The sequence below is a fragment of the Crassostrea angulata genome, chromosome 5 (assembly GCF_025612915.1).
Source record: "Crassostrea angulata isolate pt1a10 chromosome 5, ASM2561291v2, whole genome shotgun sequence".
NCBI classification, from domain to species: Eukaryota; Metazoa; Mollusca; class Bivalvia; order Ostreida; family Ostreidae; genus Magallana; species Magallana angulata.
The window spans coordinates 53,862,407-53,878,178 of record NC_069115.1 but is presented as its reverse complement, the minus strand read 5'-3'; the positions used below and the strand labels follow the sequence as shown (position 1 = coordinate 53,878,178).

The following is a 15,772-nucleotide window of genomic DNA, read 5'->3' as shown; positions in this document are numbered from 1 at the left end:
TAACATTTGGTATAAAACGGAATTAATTTTTTCAACTTAAAATACATATTTTCTCGAGTAATGATAGCTTTAAAATTTTAATTTAAAATTGGATAAATTAAATCATTAGAACAAAAAATTCTAACAAAAAAAATGTTTTCTTTTTACATAGACTATTGAAAATTTTCCAATTATATCCGAAATCTCATTTCGTACTCCTTTCCTGATTACATCGGGATCATAGGAGAAAAACATGTCGACCTCTTTCAAGAAACCTCGACGTAATTTTCGCCAGAAAATTACGATCGACAGTGAATCTGATGACGAAACGAAGGAAGATTTTGAGAACGTAAACAATGAAAATGAAAACAGTCCACAAATGGTCAGTAGTGAGCAAACAAAGAAGTCCAAGAAAAAGAAGAAAGAAAAGGATGCTCTTGGAATGCATCGTAGCAGCAGCGTTCTTAGCTTCAATGAAGATGAAGAAGGTATTCTTTTTTTTCCTCTTTTTATTTGCAATTTTCAATTTTTCACATAGACATTCATACGCACATGCGCACATTCATGCATTCACAACATGATACACTAACACATCTGTAACGGAGTGGGAGAAATAATGACGGATCAGACCTGGATTCGAATCCGGGCCCCTGGATCTATCACTCAATTCTGAGTACTCTGAGTAGTCACTTATCTATCTGGCGCTGGTATTCGAACTGGATGGGTGGTCATATTCCTTCCCCTTAAAATGATCTTCACCCTCAAAGATCAGCCCAGGCTCTTTCCTCTGGCAGAAGTTAACCTGTCAGTTCCTGGGGTTAGGCACGTTACTAAATATAACGGATAGGGGTGCAACGATACACTTGCCTCACAATACCATACGTATCACGATACAGACAATACGATACGATATGTATCGTGATACTTTTAAGATGCTTTTAAAAATAACAAATAAACAATTAATAAACGCATATTTTGAAAATGTTTAATCTCCAACTTTTAGTTACATAATTTTTTCCACATATTTTTCTTAATCAGCTGTATAAATATCAGAATGTCAACACGATCTGCATATAAGGTAAAAATCTAATGTTGGCATCAATATCGTTTTTTTAACACTGACAACAATTAAATTATTTATGCTCTTATTATAGATGTAATGAATTTTCTGAAGGCAAAATATTTAATGACTAGGGCGACCTTCATTTTTAATTACATTTTTGCACATCTAGGAAAGTGGCATTTATTTCTTGCGACAACAGACAAATGCATGGGTAATACGAGGTGCAATATGCATGTCGTTTGCTTGTAGGAAAATGTCTGCAATATAGTACTTGTAGGAAAATGTCTGCAATATAGTACTTGCATGTAGAAACACTCAATTTGGGAACTTTGTTAACCAATTTTGTTTATCCTACAAAACGGAATATGTTACCATATCGAAGATTTATGGGATGCACTGTAGCAAGGGGCAAAATTAAATAATGCCAAGCACGTTTTTAACACCGAAAGCCATTTTAAAAATATAATTTGCAAATCGAATCAGACGGATAAATATTTTCCGGATCAAAATACTGAACCGCGGTATAGCCTTCTGTATCGTGACATTGAACCGTAGCATATTTTTACTGTGATATACCGTCTCACGGTTTATCGTTGCACCCTTAATAACGGAATGAGAAAATAGTGAAGGACCAGACCGGGCTTGAAACCCAGGCCCCCTGATTGTCCCAATCCTCCCCCTTAAATGATCTTTGCCCTTGAAGATCACCCCAGGCTCTTCACTTTGCAGGAATTAACCTGTCATTTCTAGGGGTTGGTCACCACACCAATGTATTATGTAATCAGTGGGAGAAATAGTGACCAGACTGGGATTTGAACCTGGACAAGAAAGCACTGTTGGCAGAGTACCTAATTAGAGAATTCAGGAGACCAGTGCAGATCTTATTTTTAATAATGAAAAAGTTATTTTGTTTTCAAAGTTGATTTTAAACTGTTGAATCTTGAACAAGCTTTTATGTTCTTTCTGAATAGGTGAAGCTTTGAAAATCAAGAAGTCAAGCCATAGTAAGCGAATAGCCAAACAACTGAAAATGGCCTCAAAGTTAGCTAAAGAGGAGGAAGAAAGAGTACAGAAAAGCTACCAGTCCCCACCTCGTAAAGCATCCCCAGTCCACAGAGAGGAATCATTGGAGGACAGGGATGAAGAAATAAGGGTACATATCTACTAATACTATATCGCAGTTAAATTGGCATGTTCACGATTTTAGTAAAAAAAAAAATTTATTTTTATTGTATATAATGCTTTAAAAATGCACTTCTATGAACCAACCAAGATTTGAGTGTCAGTCATAAAGTAATAAGCAAGATCCAGGGCTTACAATTCCTTGTCATGTAAACAAACCTGTTTTTTTCTACATTGGTTCAAATACGGGTTAAAGTTCTTTTTCAAGCTGTTTTCTCTCTGTACTACCATAAATCTTTTTAGGCATAAATAAAAAGTTGCTAACATTCATTTTTGGTCTAAAAATGGAATTTTCACCTCAACATTAAAAATGTAAACAAAAGCTTTGTTTACATGACAAATAATCGTGAGCTCTTTATGTTGCTTATCATATGATGACCTACATTCAAATTTTGGTTAACTATAAGAAACACATTTATACTGAAGCATTGTAAACATTAAACATGGAAAAAATAATTTTTGACGAAGATTGTGACCATGCCTCTAAAGTTTAAAGTAACAAATATACATTTGTTTTATACCTATATTGTTGGTGGAATGTGACGTTCTAATTATCGAAATAAACCATAAAATCAAGCGTAATTTATAGATAGTTTCTTTCCCAATATTGTCACCTAACAGCATAGTGCAATTGGTTAGAGGATTAACTACAAATCTGTAAACCATGAGTTTGAATCCTGTTGTGTATTTAAAAATTCTACCTTTCAAAAAAGAATTATTTTTTGGTTAAAAATTGTAAAATTTGAAAATTTTAATCCGTTAAATTATTTCTGACCTCAAGGTCTAAAGAATTCTGAATTTTTAATAAAATGTGAGAAGTGCTAAATTTTTAATTTAGAGATAATATTTGGGAAAGAAATATTGAATAGAGAATGTGTTCCAGGAACCTTCTTACCAGACTCAAAAGTAAGTCAGGAAAACCCCTTACATACTCTCATATATTCCAAGCATTGTCTTGTTGTCATTGACAGAGGCTTCGTGAAGAGTTCCAGACAATGAATGGAGATGACTTGGAGGAGAATGAGAGTGAGGAAGAGACTGAAGGTGGCAATCAGCTCAAGAAGATGATCAAAAGTAAAATAACTCATTCGCTAAAAAACCCAGTTTGAATTATTTATTTTCATTGAAAGAGATTTATCAATTTGTGAAGTTTTGGTGTACAACTGATTTGAACAGAAATCTCATTTGTCCTTTACTTATGAAATTCTGTCTTAAACCAGGGTTTGAAATAATAGCCCGCCCGACCGCCCGAGACGGTCTGTTTCTAAAGCGGGCGGGGGCAAAACTTTAAAAGACAGCCCGGCGGTCGGGCTAATTTTAATAGCCAGTTACTATTTTTATCGGACAATTTCTATTTTTAAGTCAACTACCTCATTCACAAAAAGACGCCGTAATGTTGTTAGGTATCGTTGAGAATTGGGTAAGATCTAGCAATTGTAATCTATTCGCTCATTGGTCTGAATAATTGTTATAGCCAACCAGCGTTCGCAATACAATTTTGTTTGGCAATATGGTGCGCAAGTATTATAGGCTGTCAACTCTTAAAAAGCGTTACTTGATTGATGCAGGGATGTATATATACGTCCCTTATTGACGCTATGAGAAAAAAAAAACAGTCTACGACCAAAACAAAACGCGTCGACCGATAGTTCAGGGATGGAAAGTAGAATCTGAATGGCTGACAAGTGGCTAAACACATTGGAAGCTGTATTGTAAACCATATTGGGGGTGGCCACTATTAATTTTTACTATTTATTCCTACCAAAACTACGCAAATTTAGATGTGGGTAATTAATTTAAACAAACTTCTTTGGAAATTCCTCTTTACAACTTTTAAAACAAAAATTCTAAAACAATTTAGTAACAAATAAACACACAGCCATCCACAAACTGACAAAGGCACGAAAGTTAGTTTACAACAAAGCTACATATACACATGTTTTAGATTCAAGTACAAGCATTTCCACCTCTGTTGAAACAAGGGGCATTAAAAAAATCAAGTGACCTCGTATTTTTACAAAAGTGAGAAACTCGGGCATTTCACATTTTTTTTATCACATAAAAAATACAGCCCCTGTCATTGGCGAAAAATCCCTAAAACAAAGAAGAATTCAGGATTTTTTTTGCCTCAGCATATTTTGATCCTTCAATAAAATAGTGTTGTTAGACGTATAAACAATTAGCAGTTAAATCGAGTTTATCTGACCAATAAATAAATAAATTTTAATCACATTTTACCAGTTGTTTTTTTTAATACCTTTCACTGTTTTGGATCTTATTATTGTCACTTTTCAATCTTTCAAAATTGTTGTGAAAGTTCGCGATTATGACATTGTTAGCTGCCTACCAAAAGGATGGTTTATAATTATAACATGTAGATGAATAGTTTAATTTTTTACACATGTAAACCTTAATAATAAGCATTCTTTGAGTTATGCTTAGATGTAGTTTCAAATACTGTGTAAAAGGTGAAGATTTACAAATGTAGGCTTTGTGTATAGTTCCATAAAAGTGAACATTTTTATTAGGACTGGCAGATTTTATACAGGGCTGGTAACTTTCAAAAGTAGCCAGCCCTGTGGCTGGCTGCTATTTTTGGTGAATTTCCAACCCTGCTTAAACTTGAGCTAACTTTTCTTTCATGTTTAATAGAGGGAGAGATCCCAGATGCAACGATGATCCACATGATTAGAAAGAAAAGACAACAAGCGAGAGATTACGGAGATTTCATTCCACTAGATGACACGGAGAGGGTGGAGAATAGTAAATCACGCCTTGTCAGGTCTGTTATTCTGTGGCAATGAAAGCAGAGCTTTACATTGCATTTGCATCCAACTATATAAGTTCATTCCAACTCTTCTGCTGCAATTTTCAATAAAATACAAATGTGCTAGTGTTAAAGAAATTTTCTAGCACATCTTTCTCACAGATTGTAGTGTTTGTAACAATATTGTGTGCAAATTCATGAATTGAAAATTACAATGATGGAGGAGTTTTTCTATTAACAGGGATGATGACAATGATAAATCAGATGACGATGAGAATGAGAGGATAGACTTTTCTGTAAACACTCAGGCCAGAGACAGAATAAAAATTCAGAATGAATTCTTGGCTGCTGAGCATGGTAATTAAGTTTCTAAAAGCTACCCTGGACTCTAATAAGTTTTTTCAATAGTTGAAATATTTCTGAATTCAAGTTTTCTTTTCTAATTTTAAAGAGATGTATCTCCTACTAAATCTGTGCATTTTATTTCAATAGGGTCAGAAAATGAGGACAGTGATCAGGAGAGAGAGTGGGAGGAGCAACAGATTAAGAAAGGGGTCAGCCTAGGATCAGAGGTAAGGGTCAAATGGAATACAATGAGACTCAGTTGTACGTGTGTTAATGTTTCGACAACACAAATATATTCCCAGTGGATGGATCTGTGAAATTTGTTTATTTATTGTTTAAGAAAGCAAACCTACCACAAGAAAGAAAGAAAGAATGGTGTTAAGTTTCATAATCCTGTCCTCTCATTATATTTTAGCTACAGAGTTCGGATGTTTTTCTGTATTAGTTTTGAATTAATAATGAATGCTATGGAGTATACATGTTCATCGTATCTTACCATTTCTGTGTTTGATTGACAGCAGCCAGACGGAGGGTCATCAGCAGCAGCACCCACCTCCATTGACCAGTACAACGGATTCCAGGACACCACCGTCCTAGAGAAGAAGACGTTCACCGCCTTCCCCAGTCTCACCCAGACTGGAGGCTCCACCGTTATAAATATGGAGCTCATTCGAAAACGACTCCAAGACAGGTATGTTCCAACTGGCTCATGGGCTGTTCAGATTTGTACCGTCTGGCTTGTGAGACGTACAAATTAGACAAGCTCATTATTTGATCCCAGCCCCATTTTTATGCCCCTCTTCGAAGATGCGAGGGAATATTGCTTTGCTGCTGTCCATCTATCTGTCTGTCAGTCAGTCGGTCTACCAACAGTTTCTGTTCATTTTCTTCCCAGAGGTTGTATACTGAAATGAAATTTGGTATACAGATTTATCATAAAAAAATCTAGGTCAAGTTCTCTTTTGGATATGATCGAGCAATTTTTGACAGAGTTATTTCCTTTGGGCTTAGAAAAATTGCCAATATTTGCAGTTTCCATTCTATTTCTTTGCAGAGGTTGCACATACTGAAATGATATCTGGTATACAGATTTATCATAATAATTTCTAGGTCAAGTTCAATATTGGATATGATGGAGAGCAATTTTTGACAGAGTTATGCCCTTTCGACTTAGAAAAATTCCAATTTTTTGCAGTTTCCATTTATTTTTTTTGCACTTTGCAGAGGTTGCACATATAGAAATGAAATTTATCATACAGATTAACCATAATAATATATATTTCAAGTTCGGTTTTGGGTATGATCGAGCAATTTTTTGCAGAGTTATGCCGCTTTGAATAAGAAAAACTCCAATATTTTCAGTCTCCTTTCATTTTCTTCGCAGAGTTCTTCAAGGGAGGGGGGCATAAGTGTTTCACAAACATCTCTGGTTACAAAATGAAGTGAGATTGAGATCATGTTTGAGCTTGTCTAAGTCATATGGCCCCTTGGTATGGTCTGTCCCAGGTTAAGGAATTTAATAAATTCACTAATCAGACATCTTATTTGAAATTTCAAGCTTTGAAAGCCTTTAATGATTAACATTTTACATGGAAAATGAAGCAAGAACAGTGGTAATATTAACTTTTGAATAAGATTTTTTTTTCCTGATAAGGATAATTAAGCAATGTGGATGAGAAAAAATAAAAAAAAATTTAAATATGTTTTATTTGTAATGCAGATTGAATTCTATGGATGAAGTTCATCGTAGCCACACTCGAGACCGAGACTCTTTAGTCAGTGATATCGATGACACTGAGAAAAGCATTGAAACCTGTCAAGAGAAAGTGGCAGGCTTGGAAGCGCGTTACCGCTTCTTCCAAGAAATGAGGGGGTATGTGAGAGACTTGGTTGATTGTCTCAGCGAGAAGGTGGGTGCTTACATTGTTTGGGTGGAAATTGTAGGCTATGCTCAGGGGATGGGAATATCTGTCATGATTTTAGTAATTACATGCAAAACATTATAAGTTCAGGCTATAACTGATCATTTAAAAGAAAAAAATATTAGTAAGGGTGCATTTCATACCAGTACTTGCAAACTGTACTAGTACATATTATCCTTTTAAATTACAAAAAGAACATGGAAAATATAAATTACCATTTTTCAAGTTGAGAGATTACTAAAGCATAGATTTTGAGAGATAGGTATTTAAGATCTTTGGTTGAGTTTTGTATTGATCCATCATCTAAGAGCTGATGTAGGGGCCATGCTGGGTTGGGAACTATTTGTGTGTCACCTTTAGCTCTGATTGAATGAAATTTGAATTTAAAGAAAAGTCTATTTGTAATTTTAAAACTTATATATTTCAACAGATCAAATGAATATTTACAATCACTTAGTTTTCTTTATTCTGTTTAAATCTTGAAAATGTCTAACAGTACAGCGAAACATGTATTGGTTTTGTACAGTTTTAATTTATCCGTGCTCTGCATGTGAATTTGTGCATCTACTTTGAAACTACTGCTTACAATCTAGAATTGAAAAGAGCAATAAACAGCATATATGTATATCTGTACAAAATAAGTAGCAATTATTACTGGAAGCTATTTTTACAGAGAGAATGTGAATATGAGTTTTATGGTAAAAGGATCATATTTTTGCACCATACTTATTTGTTGCATCATGCAAAACAAACACTGAATTTTCTTGTAAATATCGCATAAAACAGCATGCCATATATTATTAAAATTACCGTTAATCTGTATATTCGTTTGATACTAATGCTCTATCTGTCCTTCTGTCTTCAGGTTCCTGATATCAACAGCTTGGAGCAGAGAATGACCAACCTCTGGAAGACTCAGGCACGTAAATTTCTGTCTCGTCGACAGCAGGACGTCCGAGACCAATGTCAGGAGTACATGACAAGTACGTGGTCAATATGACACCTTACTATACATAAGGTTGGCTTGTGTAGGTTTTAAGATTAATTACCGGGTATGTAGATATTTCTTAAGAAGTGGAACAAATTGTTTCACAGGTATGGAATGTTCAGTGAAAAGTCCTTGTTATTATATATGTAATGTGGGTGACTGTTAATCATCAGAAATAAAGTTGATTCACTTGAAACAGTAATTAGTTGTTGCATACCTACATTTATGGGTTATATTACAGAAACTTTTAATTATGAAATTTGACAGTGATCACCTGTACATGTATGTTTGTCTGGGCCTGATGAAAAACGATGTTATCTTTAAATTTGGGGATTAACAATTTAACATTGCACAGTTGTAAAAAACATGATTGGCCTGATTGATATTGGAATGAAATGTTAATGGTCAAATTTTCAGGTACTGCAAATGTAGACCTGACTTCACCCGAAGCTGTCGAGAAACAGAGACGGACAGCTGAGAGGGAAGCTCGCAGGTAAAAATAATGAAGACATAAAGCTGGAAAATTGGTCTGAATTTGACTCATATTTTGTCAAACACCCCAACAAAGATGTAAATTAAAGGGAATTTAACTTTTCAGATCTCGCAGAAGACGAGCACGAGAAATGAAAGACATTGTGGGACACCATGATGGCTTGTCATCAGACGACGAAGAAAATCAATCAGAAATAGCAAAATATAACGTGGAAAAAGGTGGCACTTTTACCCACAATCCCCTGTGCTGGCAGATGACATTTAAATGTTCAATAATTAGATATGATACTGCCCAATAACTGACTTGAATGTTTGAAAGATGAACACAAGAGGGAAATATTCCCCTATTGATTTGGGAAAATCATATGTATGATAAACCCATTGTACATGTATATGTACATGTACATATCTATGTTGTGTATGTTGTGACAACTGAACATTGCTCTGGTGTCTGGAAGTGCCCCGCCCACCTCTGATACATAGTGCTCTGGTCACTAAAATGCTTCAGATTATGAGCTTCCATGTGACATGATAAAGAGTATGACTTACTGTCTATCATACTTGATATGACATACTGTGTGAATCAGCTTCCTATAAAGTTGAAAATATTTGTATAAAAAACTCAATACTGTCTGAATTTTTCTTACATTTAAGTGTTCCTTCCTGTTGTAGAATTGTTTTAATGGGTTGTTGATTTGTTGTTTAGAGTCGATACTGTCGGGCCAGGAGCGGGTGTTTGAGGATGTGGTGGAGGATTTTAGTGAGGTGGACAGTGTACGTGAACGCTTCGAGGACTGGAAACAGACCTACAAGGACACGTACCAGGACGCATACATCGGGCTCTGTCTGCCCAAACTCCTCAATCCCTACATACGACTCAGTCTCATCAACTGGAATCCACTGGAGGTATGTTCATACAGCAGCCCATTATCATATAATCATATAGCTATAGTCATGTATCATAGAAAGATGAAATTATAAACTGGATGATCAATTCATCTAGCAGCTAAATCATAGTCGTTTATACAGCTTAATACTTGGTAATACAGTTAATCTATTTGACAATTTTTTTAGCATGCTTGACATTCGTTTTTGTATTGCAGGCTGATTGTATGGATTTTGAAGACACAAAATGGTTTGATACTCTCGTATTTTATGGCTTCAAACTGCAAGAGACGATAGCCAAAGATGACGACGACATTCGACTACTCCCATCTATTGTAGAAAAAGTTGTATTACCAAAGTTATCTGGTATGGTAATTGTACATGCATAAAAATGAGTTTATTGTATCATAGGTTTCTGTACAAAATGAGATATGGGAGGTGGTGGGAAATTATATGACTGTCAAAATACTTTGTCATGTACATGTATATGTATGTAGAAAAATCCTATAAGTAAATATAACTGTTTTACTTTGAAATGATGTTTACTAAAACAAAATGTGTTTCATGCTTTATACACAAGATAATGGCACAAAGAAGACATATTTGTTCTACTCTGCCTTAGATGTCAGTTTACTGCAGAAAACATACTTGCTAGCCAAGGGTTTACAATCCACTCTTGGGTGGTTTGTTAACACTTGGATTGTAAAGTTGTGTAGAAAATGGAAATCTTTTACGGAATAATTTTACTTTATGAACAATGAACAATTTCAGTTATAGCTGAGTCGGTGTGGGACCCTTTATCTACCACCCAGACCTCCAGACTAGTTAATGTCATCTCCAAACTGGGCCGAGACTACCCCTGTATCCAGGCCAACAATAAGGCCACACAGGTAGGGGCACCCGTTACCTGGTTATTTCAGTCAAATACTTCTTATCTGAGGCAGTACTTCAGTGTATAAATAATGAAATTTAACAGCAAACATAGTGTACTTTAAAGGGGAGATACATATTGATAGTATCTGCTAAAAAAGTCAGTGATTAAAGTGATTTTGCATCTTGTTTTTCTTTGTAGCATTTGCTTAATGTTATTGTGAGAAGAATAAGGACAACACTTGAAGATGATGTCTTTATGCCTCTTTATCCCAAGTCGTAAGTTATATCCCTTCTTATATCTCTACATGTACCGGTATGTTTTTTTTCAAAAAGGTATAATTTTTTTATGTCAGGTCATTGACTGTAATTTTTTACATGATTTAATGAGTGTTTGCTATATCGTTATAAATTGCCATTTTGATTTAATGAATTGCACTGAAAATATGTGATTGTAGGGTATTGGAGAACAGATCCTCTAATGCTTCAGTGTTTTTCCATAGACAGCTCTGGGTCTGCATAAAGGTATTACAAACAACATGGTAGCTACTTTTCTCTCTCTCTCTCTCTCTCTCTCTCTCTCTCTCTCTCTCTCTCTCTCTCTCTCTCTCTCTCATGTTGTACTATTAACTAGTCTATTCCTAATATGTATTCCTCTGTATTTGATTGACAGTTACTAGGGAACATCCTGAGTTGGCATGGTATTTTGTCCAATCAAATGCTGCGTAGTTTGTCACTAGATGGATTACTCAACAGATATATCATCCTAGGTCTTTGTAATTCTGGTGTAAACAAAGAAACCATACAGAAATGTCAATCAGTAAGTGGAAGTTCTTCTGTCTTGTATTTGTTGCCATATTTGTCAGATGATGTCTACACATTGCAAAATTTATCTTTAATGTTATCAATAACACAAAGTCACAATTCAGCTCTGACTAAACAATAATTTGACCTAATCATTCATTGTAAATCATGTGAAAAATCAAATAATATAGTTTTTATTGCATCGTTTTCACTGTGAGGACTCTGAGTGGAGCTCTATGTAACTGTACTGTTCTGACTTTTTTCTGTTGCGTGACTTCCAGATCATCTCCACATTCCCCAAGGAGTGGTTTGAGGATCTTGAGGAGGACAAGACGATGCCCCAGCTAGAGAATCTGGGTCGGTTCCTGGTGTCAGTGGCCCGTACACTGTACAGTGAGGGTCAGCAGAACAAAAGGGACTTCGACAAGAAGGACTCCAGGTAAAAGAGTTTATCAAATCTCTGTACTGATAAAATCATTTTGTAAATGATGTTCGTAGTGTTCCTCCAACATAAGTATCATATGTAAGAAAAAGTTTACTGTTTTAAAATACTTTCATTATTAATTTTCATTCATGCATTTTAATGAAAAAATATTTTTCATAACTTTTCATGTCAATTTTGTCCAAAAAGGTTTGCTAAATGTTTGGCTATCCCTAACAATCTAAATGTTAATGTTAAATACTTAAGTAGACTAAACTTTCTGTAATTGTATTTGATCTCCATTGTCTGTTGTTGTAGGGATTTCATCAAACAGATCAGTAAGATGCTGGTCAACATTCACGCAATGGAGTACGCCGTCAATTTACCGATGTGAGCTGTAAATCAGACTGAAGTGAGGATAAATCTACAGATCAAACAAACTCAACAAACTCAACAGGCACACTGAGTGAGGTCTCTGTGTCTTGAGTCTCCTCTATCCCTCCAAGGCTACATACAGATTTCTCAAGTTCTTGTTGACTTGTTAAAACATCTGCAGAACACACTGTTATCAGGCTTAGCATCAGCTTAAGGAGAACCAGAGCTTTTATTGTCAGCTTGAAAGATTTGATCCAAGAACTACAAAGTCATTACACAAGGCCTCGTTATAAGTGACTGATTCGATGTGTATGATTTGTGCTTTTACTGGATGTATTAGCGATGTTTTCAAGTTAAACAAAAATATGTTTTGTTTTATGACCAAGTCATTGTTTTGCATCATTTCAACATTAAAAAAGATGATTGTTTGAGTAGTTGGTTGTTTATGACTGGCGAACAACAGAGCTACATGTACTGGGAAATAGAGACTGTGTCTATGATCATTGCATATATACTACGATTTATTTTGGTTTATACCTTTTGTGTAAGCAAGCAGTGTGGTTCTTTGCCAGAGCACCAGTACATGTGCATCAGAAGCTCTCCATCCCTGCAGAATCTTTGACATGCTTTCGGGGGCTGGATTTAGCTTCGTCCTTTGGCTTTTATGTGCATTTGAAATGAATTTCATCATCTTACTCGCTCAATCACTCACTCAATCCTCTCTGTGCCGTCTGGTGCTTGAGGCGTCTACAAGGGATTATGTTGTATCATCTTATATCATGACTATATTGGCGCAACAATGATTGACGTATTTAGTTATATGCGGTGGGGATCAAACTCCCAACACTGTTTTTGAAAACCCACTGAAAATTTACTGGATTAGGTATAGTGGATGAGTTCTTCGTAACAATAACCTTGAAATTCAAAAGTGTGAAGGAATCATATTTGTTCACAGCAATACATTTGATGTGAAAAGAGCTTTAAGTTTAAATTTTTGAGAAAATCTTCGCTGAAAGACATACAAATTATGCATAATTAAATCATATCAAAGGGGCCAAGCCCGTTTTGACATTAATTCCAACGTAGCTATAAAGTCTATTTATGTGGTTACATTGAAATTAAGGTCCCTGTGCATCATATGGAGTAAATGAAAACAAAATGCTGCAATAATTAAAGCAAGTGCTCTTTGCAAGTAAAATTAATGCCAGTATTGTTTAAAATGTATGGTCTTTTATCACGGTGTCTTGAAAAAATGAATAATTGATAAAGATCAGAGTGCAACACGCCACAAGTGTTGTCAAATTGCCTGTAATACAATGTCACATCTTGTCAAGCCACAAATCTAGTGTGATGTCTCATTGATTTGTTTATATAGAAGCTCCAACTGACACTTTCATCCTGGAATGTCTAAGTACAGTGTGCTTTGAATCGCGGCCTTTGCAAACACAGACACTGCAAAATTTATAATGAATGGCCCATACTTGGATGTTCAAGCTACGGAGGCTGGGTGCATGGTCAAAAAATTACCCAACAGACCTACCTCAACACTTTACATGTGAATTTATTTGACAATAAACGATTACCGGATTTAGTGAAGAAAATATATTTTAACTGTAATTTTTAAATAATTTCTTATATCTTTCTTTCATTCTTTTTCTCAAGGAGATCAGTTGTATATATCATATCATGTGTGGGTCTAGAAAAGAGTAGTTCTGTAGACCCCCTCTGGAAAATTAAATTTATTTAATCCACACTGTAAAATTATCAAAAATATGCCACCCCCACCCCCTTTCCAATCTCTTTCGGACTTACCCCCCCCCCCCCCCAATCGGAAAAAAAATTCTGGATTGTACCTTATTAAAATAAATTGATCTCGATCTCGCCTCAAACCTTATATACTTCTTTAATATCACCAGTATATGCCTCCATTCCTGAGAAGTTGTAAATTTAAGACATTACAACATTATGCGCCGAATAGCACAGCTTGCATCGTAAAACATCTTTGATTGTTCTAGAACTGATGGAGCAGACAATCTGCATCATCTATAGTGTTTGTGATGCAGCAAAGATCAGAATGTGTAAATATAAAGATGCACAGTTGGTGCATTTCTGAATGCACAGTTAATGGGATTTTTTTTAGTATGCGAGATCTCAATGTCCTCACAGTGTTTTTATGCCTGCCATATGTGCTTTCAATTATACCAACCCATGATTTACACATGTTAAATCGTTATTATCTGACAAAATATCAATAGACGAATAAAAGAACCATTTATATTTATTAAAACATTATTACGATTTATTCAATTTCACAGTATATTAATTTATATATCTGTTTGAGATTTTTAATATAGAACACAATGGACCATGCATACATGCACGAACACACATATTTCTCGCTTATTATATTCATTAATTGTGGTTTTATACATGATTTTTTTTTCAATTTTTTTTTTTGGGGGGGGGGGGAGGGACTGAGTGTGGGTTGTTGGTATTTTTTCAACCGCTCTAGTATATATACATGTATTTGCAAGTGCTTCCATTAAGAGAAGACTACAATGCATGCGTACAATTTCCGTTTATGCACTGATGCACTGAGATTTAAAGGTGGTTAGCTTTAATATTGTTTTGGGAAATCATTCATTTAAATTTGAAAAATCAAGTAATCTAAAACTTTAGTATCTGTTTATTGTAATTAACTAGTATTTTGAATTCGGTGAGATTTAACATATAACAGAGTCTAATCCCTGTGAATAATCTTTAAATTTTTCTTTATTATTAATTTTTTTTCACCATTAGATAACATCAATTGTATTATCGCAAAATAGGACCGCATAAGAACCCAAAAGAAGCTTCCCTCCAGTCTCATAAATGTCCCTCGTTTCATTTTATAAGCAGGACAAGAAGCAGCAATATGGGGGAGGGGACTGCCTCTCCCAAAGTGAACTTTTTAGCTCATCTGAGCCAGAGGGGGCTTTTATTTTCAAAATGTATCTGATGTCTGTCATTAGTGAAGAAGTTGTTGTCGTCGTCGTAAACGTTTCGCATTTTCATCTTCTTCTTCAGTTTTAAACTTGTGTTAGGAAGCTTCCATAGGTAGTGTAGATTGTTCAAATCGTGATCCCAGGGGGTAGGATGGGCCACTACGGGTGTCAAAGTCGAAACTATGTGAAATCATCCTCAGGTAGTGTAGATTCAAGTTTGTTCAAATCATCATCCCCGGGGGTAGGGTGGGGCCACAATGCTACAGTTTTTAAATAGGTATAGATTAAAAAAATGATTAAATCTCCGATCATTCTTTATTAGGAACACAATGTTAAAATATGTGCTTAATCTCCAAAATTGTTCAGATAATTTCGTATTTAATGTATTAAAGCTGTTTGGATCAGAGTTATGTCAGTTTGATATTGTTGCTCATATGAGCGATGTGGCCCCTGGACCTCTTGTAAATAAATAAACGTACATTGTATAACTCCAGTTGGTCCCTTTAGGTTTTGTCTGTTCCCTCTAATTCTAAAAACGATGCCACCTTTTTAAATTTTCAACACGAGGTTATAGTTTGCATGTACATAAGTACATGTACATATAAATGTATCCCGGTTGTTTCCGACATGTTTTATTCTACCGCTTCCGGTCAGTCGTTATCTCTGACTGTCGTCTGTGTTTCCGTTTGGTTGCA

General features: G+C 35.2%; 1 protein-coding gene across 1 annotated transcript; it reads left to right on the top strand.

The window, feature by feature from the left end:
* The first annotated feature begins 197 nt into the window (after positions 1-197).
* Positions 198-12,524, top strand: LOC128185607 (PAX3- and PAX7-binding protein 1-like). Its single transcript, XM_052855202.1, has 19 exons — positions 198-467; positions 2,014-2,195; positions 3,196-3,298; positions 4,877-5,006; positions 5,233-5,348; positions 5,484-5,563; positions 5,855-6,027; positions 7,057-7,246; positions 8,124-8,241; positions 8,664-8,739; positions 8,845-8,957; positions 9,445-9,644; positions 9,842-9,989; positions 10,395-10,513; positions 10,696-10,772; positions 10,952-11,018; positions 11,167-11,313; positions 11,579-11,736; positions 12,037-12,524. The coding sequence occupies exons 1-19, from the start codon at positions 233-235 to the stop codon at positions 12,110-12,112; spliced, it is 2,508 nt and encodes an 835-aa protein (XP_052711162.1). The 5' UTR covers positions 198-232; the 3' UTR covers positions 12,113-12,524.
* The last annotated feature ends 3,248 nt before the right edge of the window (positions 12,525-15,772 follow it).